General features: G+C 51.1%; 1 protein-coding gene across 1 annotated transcript in view; it reads right to left on the reverse strand.

The window, feature by feature from the left end:
* PLXNA2 (plexin A2) overlaps positions 1-20,482 on the reverse strand; it is a 205,189-nt gene that overhangs the window by 45,701 nt on the left and 139,006 nt on the right. The window contains exons 9-12 of the mRNA XM_036272998.1: positions 18,386-18,500; positions 10,056-10,256; positions 8,379-8,475; positions 5,004-5,194 (exon numbers count right to left, since the gene is read on the reverse strand). Coding sequence (XP_036128891.1) covers positions 5,004-5,194; positions 8,379-8,475; positions 10,056-10,256; positions 18,386-18,500 — 604 coding nt within the window. The remainder of the gene's footprint in view (positions 1-5,003; positions 5,195-8,378; positions 8,476-10,055; positions 10,257-18,385; positions 18,501-20,482) is intronic.

Here is a 20,482-nt window from a genome sequence, read left to right on the forward strand (position 1 = left end):
TAGCCCAGAGCGTGGCATATAGTAGTCACTCACTAAGTGGATACTTAATGAGGGAATCAACTTCCTTAGAACTGTAGCATCTCCTCCTGTTTCTCAGAACACTCTGTTATGAGTAGAATTTTGTCCCCTGCTAAGTCTTGTGCTGAGGCCCTAGATCCCATGATTGCAGAATGGGACCTTAATTTGGAGACAGGGACTTTACAAAAGTAACCAAGTTAAAATGAGGTGCCTGGTGTTGACCCGGATCCAACATGACTGGGATCCTTATCTTTTTATCCTCACCTGAGGGCATTTTTCCACTTTTTGTTCAGAGTGGGAGGGAGAGAGAGTAAGAGAGAGAGAGAGAGAAACATCGACGTGAAAGGGACACATCGAGTGGCTGCCACCCGCTCAACCAACCAGGGCCGGGGACAAACTGCAACCGAGGTACGCGCCCTTAGGGGGAACCGAACCCGGGTCTCTCTGGACCGCAGGCCGACGCTCTAACCGCTGAGCCAAACCGGCCAGGGTGGGCTCCTTATTTTTTAAAAAAATCGGAGACAGATATGCACACAGGGAGAACCTTGTGGACATGAAGGCAGAGATTGGGGTGATGCTTCTGTAAGCCACGGAGCGGCAGAGATTGCCACAGACTCCCAGAAGCCAGGAGAGAGACATGAACAGGTTGTCCTCACAGCCCTCAGAAGAAACCAGCCCTGCTAACACCTTCACCTTGGATTTCTAGCCTCGAGCACTGGGAGGAGATACATTTCTGTTGTTCGGCCACCCGCTGGAGGTGTTTGGTAACTGCAGCCCCCGCAGACCAATGCACTGGCTTTGAGTGGAGACCTCTTCACATGAGCCCCAAAGCCCCTTGGCCGGCCCTTCCTACATTTCTCTTCCTAAGAACACATTCAGCATCCTTTCCCTTTTGGCTGGATGCTGCCCACACTGCTTCTTGGAAAATGTTTTCTCAGAGCCTTCCTTTCCAGCGGGTGGCTCGTCACATCCTCCTCTCCGAGGTCCCAGCAGGTCCTGAAGCGCGCGCTGGGAGGAACGGAAACGTGACGGGCCGGCATCTCACGGGCTTCCCGAGCCTCTGCACGGCTCCCGCTCCTGGGGTTGAACAGGTGATACGTGCACAGACATCCAGGATGACAGCTGGAGTGGGAGCAGTCTGGGATGCCTCCCACCGGGGACAGCGTCATTATCACAACATGGGCTGGCTGAGGAGAGCAGACGGTGAGTCCTGAGGGGGTCCTAACCTGAAGTTTATGCAAACTGGGAAATCTGATAGGCTGTACGACTTGTCCTACAAGAAACTGCCATAAGAGATGGGTCTCTAGGGGTGGGCTTGGTTGTCATGGAGACAGCGGGGTAAGGAGGGCTTCAGGAAGAACACAGCTGTTCCTCTAAGCTTGAGCCTACTCCTTTTCCTAAAGTAGAACTCGTTCATTCGAGGGCATCTCATTGGTGCCCGGCCCCTGGGCAGGAAGCACCCATTCCAGCCCCGATTTGTTTCCAGCATGGGAAGTTCCGCCGCCCCCAGCAGCCTTCACAGCCGTCATAGAATCTCCCCCCGCCCCAAGAAGGATCTGCGTAGGAAATAGCTTCTGTTTGCACATCGGCTTGCACTGAGTGGGCACACATAAGGGCTAGGGACAAGGGGGAGAAAAATGGCATGGGTCTCATAGAATTCCAATCATTAAGAAAAACACCTATGCTAATGTCAACGAATTAGCCAAGAAGGCTAAGGTAAAGAAAATAAGTTGATTCTCCTGAAAACTTTCTTTTAACAAATTATACATTTTGGGCACACAGAAAAATTGATGCCGTAGAAATGAGGTCGTGTTCTTAGCACATCCTATGGAGAGGCACATGAGGTTGGCTCTCTCCATTCCTTAGATGTTAACTTTAGTCACTTGGTTGAGGTAGTATCTGCCAGGTGCTTTTACTGTCAAGTTACTATTTCTTGTTGTAAAGAATAAGTATCTTGTGGGGAGACAGCTTGTGGGGAGAATAGTAAATATACTATTTCTCATCCTACATTCATCCACTAATTTTAACATTCATTGGCCATTCTTGCCTCAAACAATTATCACTGTGAATTTTGCAAATGCTGAGTTTTGGATTTCCATAATTCCTTCTACATTCATGGGCTGAAATTCTAGTAAAACTTCCTCTCTCCTCCATGAGTTGTTTGTTTATTTATGTCAATAAGGACCATGCACTCTTATTTTATTCTATTGTTTATAGTCCATTAGCATCATTAGTTATTTTCTTGCTAAAATTGCCCCAGATTTGGCTATTGGGGCCAAATCAAGTTGGCACCTGTGCCCTTTTGACATGTACATTACATTTCTGTTTTCGTACTCACTGACAAAGACATATAACCTGAATTTAATCATAAAGAAACATCAGGCAAATCCAAATTGAGGGAAAACTACAAGATAATTGGTCTGCACTCCTCAACAGTATCAAGGTCATGAAACACAAAGAAAGATCAGGGCATGAAGGAGACATGACCATGAATGTCACCTGTGACCCCGGAGTGGATCCTGGACCAGAAAAAGGGCATCAGCAGGACAGCTGGCAAATGTGAACAAGCCATGCATATTATATGGCATTACTGGATCAATGTTAATTTCCCGACTTTGATCATTATACGGCGGTTATGTAAGATGTTGAATTTAGAGAATCTGGGTGAAGGGTATATGAAAGTTCTCTGTACTATTTTTGAACCTTTTGTTAAGTATAAAATTATTCCAAAAATTAAAAGTAAAAAAAAAAAAAGGAAAATGACTTTTGCAGGGAGAGGAGGATAGGTTGGGAGTAGAAGATGCAAAATGAACGAAAATATTTCTGATAAGAGTGAATGAAACATTCCAGGCTGGGGTCCTCCCTCCCACATGTCTCATCCAGAGTGATTTGCCCAGAGGGGCTTGAGACGCAGCATGGATTTGTCTCTCCAGAACGATGCACTTTCATTTATCCATGGCCTCTGCTTGTAAAAAAAAACCACCAGGAGACCCCACTGCTTGGGGCTTCTGGCTCCTGCTGCTATCTTCACTGAGAAAATCAATTATAGCCCAATTACCTCAGGGGGTTAATGAGCATCATGTAGCTGGGTGTCCTCTGTGAAGAGAGCAGCCTGTCAGTGCCCGGTCAGTGAGCATGGGTGGTGCAGGCAGAGGTTCCCAGGGAGAAGCCTGTCTTTGGGTTGGGAGGGGCCCCTGCCCGTCAATGAGTAGACAGATGGGGCTGGGGCAGCAGCCAGAGTTGGCAGAGGTGGGAGGTGATGGTGGAAGTGAGTCCTGGCCTAATTTAGGAGCCCCAGTGGCACGGGCACAGGGACCTAGAGACCATAAGTGCATCAACAAGAAGAATTACAGAACACAGTAAGTTTTCAGGCCAACAGCTGCTGGAAATCATGACACTTGGGGCACAGGCACAGAGCCCTGAGCAGGTTGGGGAGCCAGCTGTCTGAGGGCAGAGGCAGGGACAGCCCCTGCAAACATTCTTTCCCAGAAGATGAACCCACAGGGGAAAGTCAATAGGCCCCATCACTGGCCACATTCAAAAGGAAACCAGGTTGGGGAAGCGCAGTGTCTGCATTCTCAAAACACCTTCCTACTTGGGTGCAGGAGGGCGTGGTGCAGACGTCACTGTCTCAGGGCACTGTGCTTCCCTGGGACACACAGCCATGTAGATGGACGGCCCCTATGAAGTCTATAGCAGCTAGAAAGATCGGGGGAAAGGAAGGGGAAGTACTACTTCTTGTCTTACGTTACTCGAGCAAAAGAGTAAAGTAAAGGCTTTAAAATGGTTTATAATTCAATACATCAAAGCTAAACATGCTGGCTCTGCCCCTTAACAGCTATATGAACTTGGGCAACTCACTCCCTTCCTGAGCCTCATTTCCTTCATCTGTGACAGGGAGGTGAGCATATCTACTGCTCATGGGGGTTGTGAGGATTAAATGAGACGGTGCCCACCGAGCCCACTAAATAAATATGTGTTCCCTCTTTAAAGAACCCGTCTGTAGGTTAATAACATTCACTTGATCTTGAGGGTTTTCTTTCCACTGATCTGGATCTTGGCTGAGATCACAAGGATGCTTCCGAAATTTCCCAATACCCAGCGACACAGGTGAGAGCCAGAGCTGATTTCTCTGGCCAGTAGTGAAACCGAGGCAGGAAAAGCCACAGAGCGTCTGCTCAGAAAAGAGGCAGCCCTTCCTCGCTTTCTTCAACACGCAGACCACAGTGGTACCTGCCCAGGCCTTTATTCCTAACAACCAGAAGGAGCGTGCGATTAGCTTCAAAGCCCAAGTGCTAGTGAGTGAACTGGGAGCAGCGAAGAGTGATGAGTACATAATGCCAACAAAGTTAAATACAACTGTTCCTCTCCCAGGCCGTTCCAAACCCCAGCAGCTGCACGTTCATGCACATCGTCTATTCATCTTCCTTTGCAATTTGCTATTCAGGAAACATCTCTTTTTTTTTTTTTTCTTCAGGATAATTAATTACCTATTTCTTTCCATTAAATTGCACAAAGAAAGTGGGACAGGCAGTAAACCCTGGGAAATGGCACTGTGGCTCATGGAGTACCTGCCTTTCTTCTCCTGTTTTCAACTTTGCAAACTCTGAGCTCATCCCAGCTCCTGAAACCACATTTCTGCCGAGAAAAGCGAAACCTGCTTTCTGAAATGTTCACCTACCAGGCAGCCCGTCTCGCACCCCGCTCCGCCCGCGACCCCCCGCCCAGCCGGCCGGGCAGGGAGGCTGGGCTGGCTCTGCCTCCCGCGTTGCGCGCACGCACATTCCCGCACAGTCACGAGGACTCACTTCCACACGCGTGTCACTGACACCTGGACACGGGCCATCGAGACACCCAGGAGGGGCTTTATGAATCACACCCTACGCCGAGAGTTATTCCGCAAAGTGTCAGCTTGCACTCCTCTCCCGCTGCCCCGGGGTCAGCTCCCGGCCATCCCGTCCCGATCCGGAACTCGGGGGACTCACCTCGGTGATCTGGGGATTGGAGCACTTGACGTTGTGGCTGGACCAGTCGAGCCAGGGGCTGGCGGGGCTGGCGCAGTGCTGGTGGAGGGTGCACCTGCGCTCGCCGCTGCACCAGCCACACTCGAACTTCCGGTCGGCCTTGAGGCACAGGCCGCAGCTCTCCCGCTGCGCCGCGCACTTGTAGAGGTGGACTGCAAAGACAGCACGGCCTCAGCTGGCTGGCAGCGGCCCGCAACCTACCTTCGTGCAGGCGTGACGAAACCGCCCCAGCCACAGATAGCAGCATCGTCGCGATCGTCGCGAGAATAATTGATGAAGAGTTAATAATACATGAAATCTCTTTGCAACTGTTTATAGGCAATCCAGAAAAATCATGTTACTTGACACTTCTGGCTCCAGATCGAATCAGATCGGGGCTTCACCACTTCCTAGCCATGTGGCAAAGAATGGGACCTCCCGGAACCTTGGGGACTTAATCGATAACATGGGGATGGTCACTGTTTTTTATTTGTGTGTGAAGTTTGAATGAGATGTTGTATAGTAAGTGCTTAGCATGGTGCCGTAACATATTTGATTTTCTGTAGGCACTTAGTATCTTTTCTTGGACGGCAAACTACATTCTTATGCTGCTACCTCTCTGATGCTCACACGTGGCCCTCATCCTAGGAGGTAAGGACTAATGTCCCCATTTCACATAAAAGTGAAGTTCAAAGACTCGTAATGACTCTTGTAATAAAGTTAGTGCCCCAAGCTGGGCTCCTGAAATTCCAACCGGCTGTGCTGCTGGACTTATAGGTCCTGAGAAGCACCTGGCCTGGCACGGGGAAGTGGGGGGCCTGGGAGAGGAGTCAGCTGGGCTTCTAGAAAGGCCAGATGGCTGGCAAAGGGCAGGTAGAGCTAAAGAGCAAGGGTTGACACAGTCTTGTTCATGGCCCCTGTGGATGGAGACGATGTCTCCAGAGAGGGCAAAGTGGCCACTTAGCAGGTCACTTTTGAAGTCTGCAAATCCACTGCCTTTGCTCTGGTCATTTCCTGACTTAGAAGCCTTTGACAGGCCAGTTAGCAGAACTGTGTTTGCAAGCCTGGGACTTAGTTGTTGCCGCTGGTGTTCTGAACTCAGAGTTCCCAGTAGAATTCCGCTAAAGCAGAACACTCGGAATGCCATTTTCAACTCCAGCAGACACAAGCTTGCAGGAGGCCTGGTGTGTCTCTGCGGGAGGTCAGGCACATGCGGGGCACGGGGGGTGTACGCTTTCATTCTTTCAGGTCCTCATCCTGTTCCTCTGCTCTGTCCAGCATCCCCCGTCTCAGCTGTAGGGACCACATTTAAACATCCTCCTGCCTATGACTTCTTATGGTGGAGGGCAGTGGTACAAATCTCACAATGAACAAGCACACGCTGAGCATTTGTCACTGTGCACAGAAGGCCCACAGCTAGCATCTCATTGGAGAGGAAGGCACCCCTTCCCCCCTTGCACAGATGAGGAACCCGGGATGTCGAGAGGAGCAGTGATTAGTCTGAGTTCACACAGTTGTACGTGAAAGAGACAGGACGTGAACCCTGCTTTGTTGGAGTCTAGAACCCGAGTCCTAAAACACCACGGTCCTTCCCACCCAGCACAGTGGGTAACCTGCAGGGTCCCTCAGGCTCTGGGAGGGAGAAGGGTGTGAAGCTGGCACTGCCGTGTACTCAGAGCTGCTTAGACGTTGTGGAGCGCCACAAGGGGGGATCTGATGCGACAGCTCGGACGTGGCCGTTTTTCTCTAAGCTCCAGGAGCAAAGGCACCCTCAGCAGGGCACATGCCCATCTCTCAGCACTGAGAAAATCTGGCCCGGGTGTGAGGAGGAAGAGGGAGGGCAGAACCCCTGCCTGGCTCTGTTTCTCTCTCCCAGCCTGAGCAGCGTGGTTTTCATGGTGGCGTCTGGCACAGGGAGCTGCTGCCCCAGATGCTGGAGCACTTCCAGGCCCTGCTGTGGCCTCAGGTTCCCTCTCTGTGTCCCCAGGGTGACCCTCGGGCTGAGGGAGAGGCTGCGGCAACCTCTTGAACTGTGGTGAGGTGTGTGGCTCGTGGTGGAGGATGGGTTCTGGGGGAGGAGGCTTCACACCCCACAGTGGCCTGAGTCTCTGGGAGGACAGGGATGTGGTTCAGTGATGGCCTTGGTTCAGATCCTGGCTCTCACAAGCTGACTCTTGGTCCATTTCTTGTTTTTTTTTTTTTTTTTTTTTTTTAGCTTTATTGAGGTATAACTGACAAATAAAATTGTACTATATTTAAGTCATGATGTTTTGATATATGTATACATAATGAAAGGATTCCTCCCATCCAGTTAATTAACACACGCATCCTTCACCATGTATATAGTGAGAACACCTGAGTTCTACTCGTTTGCAGACTTCAGTTACACCACAGTGTTATTGACTAAAGTCGCCATGGTTTACGTTAGATCCTCAGACCTTATTCACCATCTACTCTTTAACAAACCTCTCCCTGGTTCCCCCACCCCCAGCCCTGGGAACCACTTTTCTACATTCTGTTTCTATGAGTTTGACTTTTAAAAAAGAGTCTACCTATGAGCGATCTCATGCAGCATTTGTCTTAAAAACATGAAACACTTTGTGCCGAAGCCAGGTCCATGTCTTAACCTCACTGGGCCTCGGTTTTCTCATCTATAAAACGAGAATAATACTGGGGCATACCTAGCAGAACTGTTGCAATGATTAAAAAAACAATCTCAGTGAGTGCTCATCACATTGGAGGCACCTCTGTCATTCTTGAGAGCATTGATGGGGTGTTGGTATTGAGGGGAGCGCCTACCTGGCCCATAGGAGGAGCTGCACCTGTATTTACAGGGCGATGAATAAGGGTGGCCCCCAGGGAGAGCCCCCTGTGTCAGCCCAGCTCCTTCCTGAACCTCCTTGCACCAGCTGTGTACTCGAGTCCCCGTGCTGGTCACTCCCACCCGCCCCAGGACCAGGGGAGCAGCCTCGAAAACCTCCTTTGTGCAGGGACAGGGCCTGGGACGGAAAACCAGAACCTGATAGGAAACACTATCTCCATTTCCAGGAAACGGGCAGGACGTTCCGCCTGCTGCTCTCCTAGGTCAGGTTCCACAGACACTTCTAAGTTTCTGGGAGCTGAAGGAAAGCGCAATGAGCCGGCAGCCACAGCAGATGCTCTGGTTGTAATAAAACAGGGGTCCCGACAGGACTCCTTTGATGGCTCCAAATGTTGCTTTCGGATCCTCTGAAGAGTTCCGCTGACAGAGGGAGCGTGTGATTCATGGCGCAGCGGCCAGCAGGCTCTGATCCCGCCAGCCCGGTCCTTCCCAGGGTCACGGGCAGATCACAACCCGACCCAGCAGGAGCCGCTTACCTTTCAGGTCCTGAGGGTTGTCGATGATGAAGTTGCCATTCCACACCACGGCAAAGTCCACGGCCAGGTTGCTAATGTCCATCCCGTCGTACTGGTACTGTGGGGAGAGGGCAGAGGCACATGGCTCCGTCAGGGGTGCTGTGGGCATCTCAGGGGATCGGGACTACAGCAGGAAAGAAGCTAGGGCCTCCGGTTCCCTCTGGGCTGAGGAAGCAGCAGAGGGGCAATCAGAGGAACCCCACGTGCCCCTCACATATCCCTGTGGCCCACCGCCCTGACTCCCAGTCACTAATGCCAACAGGATCCAGCCCAGACCCCTCAGCTTGGCATTCAATGCCTTCCAGATCCAAGCTCACTTCTCCAACCTTTCCTTCCACTGCTCCCCTCCAGAACCTCGGAACCCACTTGACTGCAAACACACCCACCCCAGCCTCCCGTGCCTCTGCCCGGCCCATCTGCACAAGCAATGCCTCCCTCTCCTGTGGCATCATCCTTCAACACATCTTCTTTCCAGTCCAGCTCAGACTCGCCTTCCCCAGGTGTCTTCTCTGACACCCCTGCCAGCCCTCCCCAAAGCTCTCTGTCCCCTGGTGCTGCCAATTTCTGACTGTACGCCGGCACCTCCCATGAGCTGCTCTGCACCTCTTTCCGTGCAAGTCAGGTCTCTCCAGAGGTCCACGCACTGCTCTGCAAACCCCTCAGAGCCGGGAGCAGAGCACGTGTGTAGCAAACAGTGGGCTGGGCCCCGCACCTGAGCTTGACTTTGGTCCACATCCACTAGGGGAGGTGCCCAGAGCTTTGTGGGCAGATATGGGTCAGCTCTGCCACAAAAGGCCATAAGCTGTGGCCAGTAGTCGGCTCTCCCATGCTGATCCCACAGAGGGTGTCTAGGCCCTTCACACTCTCCAGAAACATCCCCGCTTGGTGGCCCAGGCTGTGTCTCTGTGAAGGGGACCTCTGGGAATGCCCTCGCGGGGACTGGCCCACTGCCCCCGTCCCGGCCACTTAGCTCTCGGGGCATGTCCCTGTCAGCTCTCCTGCCCGAAGCCCTTACTGCCACCTTGTCCCTTTGTTGTGTGTCATCTCTTTCTTGTCCCAGCTTCCCTCTGCGCTTGGCGGCCTTCCCCGGTTACACATTCTCTCAGGCGCCCTCGACCGCAATCTGACAGCTCCCTGATAAGGGCCCAGCTCCCCTTTATCTCTCCCAGGCGAATTAGCTTCCCTCAACACCTCTGTCATGTCACCCCCATGTCTAGCTGACCTCCCACTGTCAGGGACAGGGAGCTGGCAGATAGGAAGATCTCTGGGCTGGTATTATAATTAAACACCTCCTGCTTTCTGTCTGGCGTTCGGAATTGGTTGAACCCTTGCTCTTCAAACTCACTGCTTCCACTTCCTCCGCCCCCTCCCCCATCCCACTGCTTCCTGCTGGTCTCCGCTGTGCTGGGCCCTCGGGCTACCCACTCCCTGGATGGGGGCAGGGTCTGCAGGGGAGCGGACAGGCTCGGGCTGAATTTTCACCCAAGGCCCCAAGGTGCTGGCTGAGGGAGCTGGTGCAGGCCTGCTCCTCTGTCCCTGCGTCTGGGATCAGCCTGTGGCCCCGGAAGGCTCTGGAGCTGGGGCAGGGGTCTGAGAGGAAGTCCTGTCCCGGCAGGGCCCACGCCTGGGTCCTCTTACCGAACTGTTCTGGCACTGGACACTGGAGCTGTTGAAGCGCAGGGCGGGGACTCGGTGGACGGCCCCCTGGATGCTGAGGACGCACTCGTAGCCTCGCTGGCCAGACTGAGGCTGGGGCAGGTTCCGAGCCTTCAGGGTGATGGGCTTCACTTCCCCAACCGGTATCAAGATCTCCTCTGTGGGCACCAGCTGGGGGCAGTCCTGGGGGAGCAAACAGACAGGTTCCATCTGTCCTGGCTCACACCTCCCTGCTCACCTGAGCCAGGTCGGAGGCCAGGGCCCGACGCCAGGCCAGAGCCTCTGGGATCCAGGTGGGTTGCCCAGGAGAAGGACGCGCCTCCTTTAAGGGGCACCTGGAGTCGCAGCGAAAGCAAAATCCACCTCTTAGCTCCCGGCCTTTGGTACGGTCATTCCCATCTCACACGACCTGGATCCGGTGTGCGTGTTACAATTTAGGGATTAATTTCCAGGCACTGGTGTGGCCGCCTGGGGGTTTTATCTCCTGAGACACAGGATAAAAGAGGCTCCATGCGTCCCTGTCTCCAGACTGGAGCCCCCACGGTTTCATTCATCTGCTCCCCAGCTCCAGCTCCTCTGCCCTCCGTCTCTGCCCTGCCTGAGGCCTTCTGCTATCAGCAGCTTCAGCTCGGGCTCTCACTGGGGACCCTTCCAGGAGGTGACCGAGCCCTCCCAGTCATGCTCGGAACATGTACTCCGGCTTCTTATCTCATTTCATTACCAGGCTCGGCACGAAGGCCATGCTGCTTTGGAAAACAAAACTGAAGACAAGTCTGGAAGGGGAGGGGCTGAGAAGAACCATGAAAGGGAGACGGAGTGACCGACGACTTTCTTCAGTTGTCTTCCCAGATGTTGCTTTTCCACCAGAGGTCAAATGGCCACCTCCCCACAGCCCAGTCCCCCGCCCTCTCCAAGGAAGACCGCCCAGTGGCCTCCCGCAGTGAGGACCTGCATGCTACCATTTCCTGTTTCCAGGGATCAACCGCAGAGATTCTCGAAGATGGTGCCTCTCTCCCTACCCCCTTCCCTTCCGCTGTGGTTCTCAGAGGGAGCGCGGAGGAGTCTGTGGGGGTTGATGCTGTTACTCTGCGGAGGGTACTACTGACAGTAGTGCCTGGGGGGCCAGAACTGCCGAATATCCTGCAAGGTCTGGGACAGTCTCGAACGATAAATTGTCCCTGTCCTAATGCTGGAGGTGAGACTCAAGATTCCACACTGCCCCACAGGCAGTGTGGAGCAATGGGCAGCCTTAGTGCGAGACTGGGAGCCAGGCTCTGACTCACAGTGTGGGCTCGGGCTGGGCCTTCTTTTCTCTGGACCTCAGGTCAAGTCCTTCACAGCCTGGCCCCCATGCCTCCCTCCCACACTGCAGTCTTGTGCGTCAGGTCCAGCCACATGGGTTTAAGATTAGTTCTGAGGCCCTGGCCGGTTTCGCTCAGTGGTTAGAGTATTGGCCGGTGGACCAGAGAGTCCCGGGTTCGGTTCCCACTAAGAACATGTACCTCAGTTGCAGTTCATCCCTGGCCCCAACAGGGGCCGTGTGGGTGGCAACCTGTCGGTATGTCTCTCTCACATCGATGTTTCTCTCTCTCTCTTCTTCCCACTCTATCTGAAATAAATGCAAAAATGTCCTCGGGTGAGGATTAAAAAAAAAAGATTAGTTCTGAGGGGCTAGCCCTACCCATCTACCGCTGGTCCTTTGACACTTTTCCCTCTACTGAGAACATTCACTCCTACCCCGCCCCCCCCCCCCCCCCGTATCTTTCTCCTGGCCACTGTTTAGCTAATTTTTGCGTCTACTAGCCTACAAACTCAGCATCTCCTTCTTTGGAAGCTGCCCCTGCCCCTCTCCCGGCACTGGCCTCCAGGCTGGGGTACAGATATTCTCCCGTGTTCATGTCTAGCCCTCAGAATTGGTTTCTTGTTGGCTCTCCTATCTCACTGGTCTATGAGCCTTGAGGATCAGGCTGTACCTTATTCACCTCTGTGTCCCCCGTCTTTGCCCCAGTTCCTGACACGTAGTGGCTACCTGGTCATTGCTTCTGGGAGGGTAAATGAAAAATAAGAAAATAAAGCAACAGACAAAAAGATCTCTAACTTTCCTTCTAGATCCTACTTTCTAGATTCTTTAAAGAGGAGGGGACAGCCCTGCTTTCTGGACATCAAGAGATTTGAGAAGGGGTTCGATTCCCAAAGCTGGGGTGGAAAATGGTCATCGATTCTGGACTCACACGATTACCAAATTGGCATATCCATATCTATTAAGAAATCTGAGAATTTATGAAAAGCTGGGTCCAGGGGAAATTTCCCCTAGAAACCTATCTAGGTGGCCTAAATGAACCTCCGGGGACACCAGTGGGGTCCCTCACCTTTAGCCCAGCTGTATGTGACGACACCAAGGCTAGGTTTCCACGGGAGAGAGGATCACAAGGCAACCCCAGAACAGATGGGTTCCTGTTCAGAAGCCAGTCACTCAAGCTGCCAACTCATAAACTTGTTCTTTACCGAATTTTCACTTTTACTCCCTGTGGGTACTCTTGACGGAGTCTTTCATATATATTTATAGCCAAGAAAAACAATAAACACCACTTTAGGGAAACCCAGACATCCTATGGAAAAGGAGATGCTACTTCCTTTTAGTGGCTAAAAAATCCCCATTGAGTCTAATAAATTAGAATGCTAATTTAGACTAGAACTACAGCTGAGATACAGGGTGTGTGTGTGTGTGTGTGTGTGTGCAAGAGAGACAGAGAGAGAGGGAGAGAGAATACATCTTCAGATTTGGAGCTAGTTGATATATGGTAAATGATGACCCATTGTTTTTCATCTCTAATGAGCCCAGAGAACAAATTCAAATTTCAGTAGCACAGCCTTTAAGATGTGCTTTTGGGAGTATAATATCTTGGATTAGTAAACAGGATTGTAGAATCCATTTAACTTTGATGAAAATATACACTTCTTGGGTATTCTTTAGGTATTTAGTATATGTAATATTACAGATACACACACGTGTCCACGTCCTCGTCTCTTTGTCTGGGCTAAGTCTGATTCAATTTGGAGGCTGAAGAATCAAAAAAGACTTTATGAGGACTCTTGGAGTTTGATTTTTTTTCCTTCGAAATTTTTAAATTTTACAAAAATTTCTCATGGTCTGCTGTTTCAGATATTGTGGCTCTTCACGTAAAGACAATGACGGGGGGCTTCCCGAATGCCTAAGCTGGTTCCAAGGTTGTCCCAGCAGGCTACGGAGACGTGGGCTTTGCCAGTGGATGTCTCTCTCAGGCCACAGAGAGCAGGATCCATCCTTCTAGTCTCTAGGGCGAAGAGAGAAGGGGTTGGTGACCAGGTACACTGTCCCCTTCTTGGGAAACAGGGGAGACGAGGCCTTTTGGGCTGTGAGATAGTTCTGGGGGATGCAGTGTTGAGGGAGGGAGCAGCGAGCCTCAGGCGGAAATGCAGGGGTGAGGGCTGAAGGCAGGTGCGGCAGAGTGAGCAGCCCAGGAAGTTGCCTGGCTGTTGGAACCTGAACACCTCTGGAGCTTGAGGACGGTGACGGCTTTCATCAGATACAAGGAGGCCACTTCCAACACACACACACACACACACACACACACACACACACACACACACAGTTCCGGTTCTAAGAACAAGAGAGCAAGAGCAAATAACCATGCCATGCTTCTTCCGCAGGGCATAAGGACTGCGGCCACGCTGATGAAATACCCATTGCTACTGTGGATGCCCTCAGTGTTGAACTGCCTGTCTAGGTCTTCTTATTCTTCTGTCTCTAGGCAGCAATATCTCAGTCTTAGCAGCCACCCAAATTTCCATCAAGATGAACAAATGTTGTGTTTGGGAATCTCTCCGAGACGGGAGGAGGCGACCCCACCGCAGGGAGGGCAGGACCCGGGCACAGGAGCCCTGTGATTTTAGGGTGGCACCGCCCACCCGTGTAGCTGTGCATTGCCGGCTTCCAGTGCTGGGGACCCTCAGCCCTCTGAAACGGCTTCTCCCATGTGAAAATGGCATTATCTTTACCCACTGGACTTCAAAGAGAGAGCGAGCAGCCAGCATCCTGGGAAGCTAATCGGATTTATTTGGTTCTATCTTTCCCCTGGGGCAGGGCATAAAGAAGATATTTATGTATCTACATCTAACTAGGCCTGGCTTAGCCATGGTGGGAGATGAGCTTTTAAAGCTGAAAGCCATACATACGGCCGTGCACACTGCTTGCTAACACCATGTCACAGCTGGACCAGCCCGGGGAGGCAGAGATCTGGGGGCTGCCATCAGAGACCTGCGGGGCTCTGGGCGGGGGAGCGGTTTGGTTCACGTCCGTAAGAGTTCAAGAGACGGTTCAATTGAAATTCAGTTTCCTCGTCTAGAAAATGGGGCCAATAATAACTGATGATATTAGACTGCATGAAAGAAGAATATAAAAGTATGTCATAAATGGAATTACCAGTGTTAATATTATTACTGCACATTTCTCTTGGGTGTGGGTACCTATGCTCCAGTTTATTCTTCTATAAAGAGTCCATTTCAGAGCAGATTAAATGAGATATATATATTTGAAAATATTTCATATATAGTAAGCACTTAATAAATGTTTACTATGTTTTTATTTTTGCATTCACTCTAAAACAGCAGTTCTTGGTCGTCAAGTCTAAGCATGGCGTTGGTCCACCAGCTCTCTGGAAGGAAGTGGGCAGGTCTACCTCATGGGTTGGCAGTCTCTGTATCTGGGTGTGGCACTACCGACCCCTCTGCCATCGGCAGTTTCTCCTTCCGTGGAGATGCATTTCTGCTGGTCCTTGAATCCTCAGGACCAACAGCAAAGGGTCAGACTGGCGTCAGGTCCTCCAGCATGGCTGTGGCCACGCAGACCAAGAAGCTACCTAGCCCCGATTGTCTGAACAAAGCTACTGTACTCAGCTTTTTTGGATGCTGGCCTTCCCTGCAGCCTTGGGCAAAAATCCTACATTGTTAGCATCGTGGTGACTATCTATGTCAAATACGAATGATGTGAAACCGCAGGTCTGTCGCGAGAACGGACCGAGATGCCCTATGTCGGTGGTTCTCCATCTTCGGGCTAACCTGGGTGCGGCCCAAGAACTGAATTATAAAAAGTTCCCAGTTCTGCCGCTCTTCCCCCCCACCCCACCCCTAACCTCTGAGAACTCCTGTCACGTGTGAGAGAATCACAAATGTGTTACGCATTCATGCTGCTACGTAAATCCTCGGAGCTAATCAATTATGTGTTGTTTCTAGGAAGTCGAGAGACCGAAAACTTTGATTCAAGTTAGGGGACCTTACTGCAAGTACAAAAGCAATATTCTAGGAACCCCAAAGAGGCACCTAAGGGATTTCCAGTCCCCAGAAGAACCCGAGGCTGTCAGACAGGACTCCCCATGGAGTCAGGGGAACCTCTCCCAGCTGGACACCTGCACCTTTGCCGTCCCTACGTTTTCAGGAATGGGGTTCCCCAAAGCAGACCTTCGGACAGAAGAGAGCAGGGCAGGGGGCTAAAGCAGCATCTGGATGATGCTGACAGTGGCCCTGGCAACCTTGCTGGGGGCCTATTTCCTCTCCCGAGAAACGTCAGTTTTGGCGTCCGGGATTTCCTCACCGGCCTCCAGAGGGCCAGTTCCTGGGGTCCTGCGGCCTGGGCGTATCAGCAGAAAGAGAGCGGTCGCCCCATTCCCACTATGGGAAGGTGGGAGGTAAGGGGAGACAAAGCACCTCTCCTCCCCCGAGGATCAGACATTAAGAAGAAAAAGCAAAACTAAAAGGAGATGGGAAGCCTCTGGGCTCACCCCCAGGGATCTTTCCGTATTAATGCAACCCTGAGGCCTCTCTCAGCCCCAGCTCCCTGGAACGCCGGACTCTCCCCGCGTGGCTCTCCTATCAGGGAGAAGGAACTCTGTTCCAGCGACTTCCAAAAGGCGTGAGGGAGGCCGGCATGCTTCCAATTAGCCTTCTGGGCTCAGCCCTCCCGGCCTCCACCCCGGGCAGTTTATTTGTCTTGCTCTGTGACACCCCTGCCCTGGCTCCAGCTGCTGGCAGCTGCAGTCTTCCTCTGGGTTTCTCTTGCCCCAGGGGGAGCCCCTTGGAGAAAACGCAGCAGCTGTTCTTCCTTGTCCAGACCTGTGCTCTCTCTCTCTCTCTCTCTCTCTCTCTCTCTCTCTCTCTCTCTCTCTCTCTGTGTCCTGTGGTCCGCCCTGACTTACTTTATTTATTAAGGAGCTCAGAAGTTTGGAAGTGGCCAATGTGAAGGCCAGTCTCTGAGACTTTGTCTTGATCCTTCGCGGCCTTTACTCTGAGCAGGTCTTCCCGTGGCTTCTGCTCTTCCCAGCCTCCCTAGCCCCCCTTTGCCATCTTCTATTAACTCCCAAGCTGGGGAGCCACCCCACTCCATCCCCTCAGCTCGTGGGCCCCACCTATCAGTGAGAACACAGGCCTGAGAGCAGTTTTATCCTCTCGCAGAATCCCGGGGGCTGGATGAATGTCCGGGGTCCGCTAAGACTCCGAGTACTGCTTTCTGGTCAGCTACATCAGAACACAGTGAGTGGTGGAAGAAAACCTTTCCTCAGAGGTTTTCAGGACACGAGGTGCCCACCGTGCGGAGGCACCTGTGCAGGGTCTGCCGTGGATGCCTGGGGACCGTCTGTGCTTCTCCAAGATGGGCAAATTCCATTTTTCTGGCTGAATATAACACGTATTGCTTCAGAAACTGGGTTCAAGGCCAGAAACTAAGAGTTCAGGGAAACCTTTCAAAGGCCTACTTTCTTTTTTATTTTAATTTAATAAATGTTTTTAGCTTTGAGGCATAAATGATAAATAAAATAGTAGGATAGTTAAGGTACACATTTTGACAATTTGATATACGTATCTCAAGACCTACTTTTCTTTTTTCAATCCTCACCCGAGGACATTTTTGAATTTATCCTCAGATAGAGAGGGAGGAAGAAAGAGAGAGAAACATCCACGTGAGAGAGACACATTGAGTGGCTGCCACCCACACGACCCCAACCAGGGCCAGGGACAAACTGCAACCGAGGTACATGCCCTTAGCGGGAACTGAACCCAGGATTCTCTGGTCCGCAGGCCGACGCTCTAACTGCTGAGCCAAACCAGCCAGGGCTAAAGGCCTACTTTCTCATGTGTATCCATGGAAGCAACCAGCTCATCTGTCAAGATTAGGAGATCCAAGAGACTCTATTTCTTGAAATCTGAGACCCATAGATACAAGGAGCCCTGTCAGTGGAATTTGTGTAGAGTGGTCATTGGTCCATCCATTCTCTCATGCATGCATTCTCCATGCACCCACTGAAGAAGGCACTGAGGGTTTAAAGATAAGATGCAGCCTCTTCCTTCAAGGAGCTTGTGGTCTAGGGCAAGAGGGGGACATGCACAGAAAGTGTACAGCAGTATATGCAAATGCTGCTCTGTCACCCGGACGTCTGCGAGTTTCCCAGAAAGTGGAATAAGAGGGGCTGTGTATACACGCAAGTGTGCACTTGTGCGAATACCTGAAGTCTCTCTAGTTGTTCAAACCCCATCACTGGCCCCCCTCAGGTGTGAAAAACATCAGATACAAGAAAGGGAAACAGACCAAGCAGGCTTCATTGTCCTAAGGCACTCAAATAAATATGCAAGAAAGTCAACATTAATGAATTATCGGTGGATGGAATACTCATTGGAAAGATAAGCAATTTGCTTTTTCCCTGTGTTGATAACAAAGGCGGGTCAGGCCCTAGGGATGAAACATTGACTCTATAATAAAATGGGACTTTTAGCAAGGCCTGGTTCTTTTGACTAGCTGGATTTCTCTCTCTTTCTATAAGGCCACCCACCCAGTCATACATCAGAGTGAAAGAATCATTGAATTTCACACTTGGAAGAGAAGGTGGCATGAAAGAATGGTTGAGAGTGAATGTTCTATTGAACTAGACTATGTCTGCAGCCAAGCAAAGGGCTTAGACTCAAAGAATAAACGCTATTCACTACACTCTTCTAGACCATGGAGTCTGTTTGGTTGGATATGTTTCCTCTAAGCTTTCAGTCTCAACCCTGTGAATTCATAGAGTCTTGGGAGTCTAGTAGATACAGCACACTTCTCTGCCTCTGGGGTATTTCCTGCCTCCTTTGGAACTTTATAATAACAGGGCTTTCTAACATGTGGGATCTCGGGAAGAAGGCCAAGATGGGCCAGAGCCAGGAGATGGCCAAGCCATTGGATTGCTCGTCTGAAAGGGAGGGCCACTCAGATTCACTGGGAACACTGCCATGCCAAGGTGAGCCCTGCTTACCTCTGAAATATTGATCCGGCCCTCCTGGAAGGAGCAGGTGGTGGGATCATGAGTGCAGAGGTTGCGGTATTTGCACCAATGGCAGCGGAAGGCGCTGTTGACACAAGACAGGCACCTGCAAGAACGAAGACAGTAAGAGGCAAAGAGAAGGAAACAGAGACGCAGGTTAGTCTGCTATCTCAGTCTCACTCTCAGGCGGGTAGAGAGGTGGGCAACCCCTCGTACTGAGAATGGTGGATTCTCCCTCCAAGATATTCACTGAACCAGACAATTGGAAACAAACAAACAAACGAATCCCGAGTGGAAACAATGTAACTTATAAAGCAATGGTGTGCTAGAGCCTATTCATAAAAGCGGATTATTTGTATCTTCAGGAATTTTGAAAGTGGGCTGACATCATGTCCATAGCTTGAAATTGGCCACAGAGGGAGTATTTACACCATAGAAATTGGCAAATGCTAATATGAGGGTTCCCCCCCGATTGTGGGCGGTTAAACATTCCCCAGCATACCACCACTTCTAAGACAGAGAAGCTGAAGGCACTGGAATAGAAATGGAGCAGATCTGATTCCAGTCTTCCTCTGCCACTGCCGATGGGGTCACCCTGAGTAAGTCACTTCACCTTCTGAATAGGAATTTCTTCATTGGTCTGTAATCAAACGCTCCTGTCTACTCCACCAGGCTGTTTAGCATCAAGCCAGACAATGTATAGGAAATGGGTTTGAAAAACACAAAGCTAAATGTATTATTTTCAAGCTCTCAAATTACCCGTTATTTCAAGCTCTCAAATCACATTTGTTAATGACTGGTTCGTATCACCTGTGTTCCTGAGCTTTCGGAGCAAAAGAGTTTAAACGCAGACTTTGCTTCACTCTCTGAGTCGCCAGGCATAGGTAGCTGTGTGTGTGGCTCATAAGTGTTTCGTGCCAGGTGAGTGCTTTTCTGCCCTGCTGTTTCACCTGGAGGCTGTGAATATTATTTTGGTTCTTTGTGTATGATCAGACCATTATCATGGAAATGGGTTCTGTGGGGCGGGGTTGGTCTTCCTGCCCCTCCACAGCTTCCCTGGACTCCTCTTTCACAACTGGACAACCTGGCAGGGACCCAGCCCTGTCTGCAATCTGGCGCCACCTGGTGGGGGCTCTCATTCCATTTGGGAGGATGGGGCTCGCTACCTGGGGCCATTGGCTGTGTTGGATGCATTAACCATCTGCATTCTTCGCCGCCTTGCTGATCATATTTATCCCCTCTGGATATGCCCAGAGTTATTTCATTTCTGAGTTTAGGCCAGACTGACTGGTTCTTGCTAACATCGTACGGTTCAGCAAGTAAATAGTCAAGGTGGACCAAGGGTGATGAGAGGGAGGTTCTAAGCCTGGCTCCTCCACTGGCTCATTTTGTGACTTTTGTTGAAGCACTTGTGCTCTGCAGGTCTCAGTTTACCAGGTTAAAAGGAGGGACTGAACTCAATTCTATGACTTTCTTCTTTGAATGCCAAGCTAGATAGTGTTTGGCGATAAAACGATGGACTCTGAGCTGTCAAGCAGACCCACCTTTATATTTACCCCTAAAGCTTGCTGCGTGTGACGGCCCCTCTGCTGCCACGGCAATGCATGTCAACAGTGGTGACGCCACACGGAATGGCCATGGAGATGAGCATGTTCTCACATGCAATGGATTCCATCGCCACGGTGTTGGATTTTGAGGTGAAGGTTGAGAGTTTCTTTTTCCAAGACGCTTGCATTTCCCAGCACAGGGCTATCTGGGGTTGGAATGCAGTGGCCAGCGGGCAATTTTGTCTATTTTGACTTCAGCCAGTTACCGTCCTGCCCTGGCTCCTCCCCCTGGGCCATATTTCAACACTTGTTCTGTTTTTCTCAGCACATCTGTTGATTTGTCCCAATGGGGCTCAGCCATGTCTCCTTCCCTAACTACTGTGGAGGCCCTAGAACTCCAGCAGATGATTCGACTCATCAAAATCAAGAGCAGAGAAGGGGAGAAATGAGAGCTGGCTCATTTGTCTATTTTAAGAGCTAAAGATTCCTCTCAGGCTTAGCTGCCAACAGACCTTCTCCCATGTGGACGCCGAGCCCATTG

Source organism: Molossus molossus, unplaced genomic scaffold, assembly GCF_014108415.1.
Source record: "Molossus molossus isolate mMolMol1 unplaced genomic scaffold, mMolMol1.p scaffold_m16_p_20, whole genome shotgun sequence".
Lineage (NCBI taxonomy): Eukaryota > Metazoa > Chordata > Mammalia > Chiroptera > Molossidae > Molossus > Molossus molossus.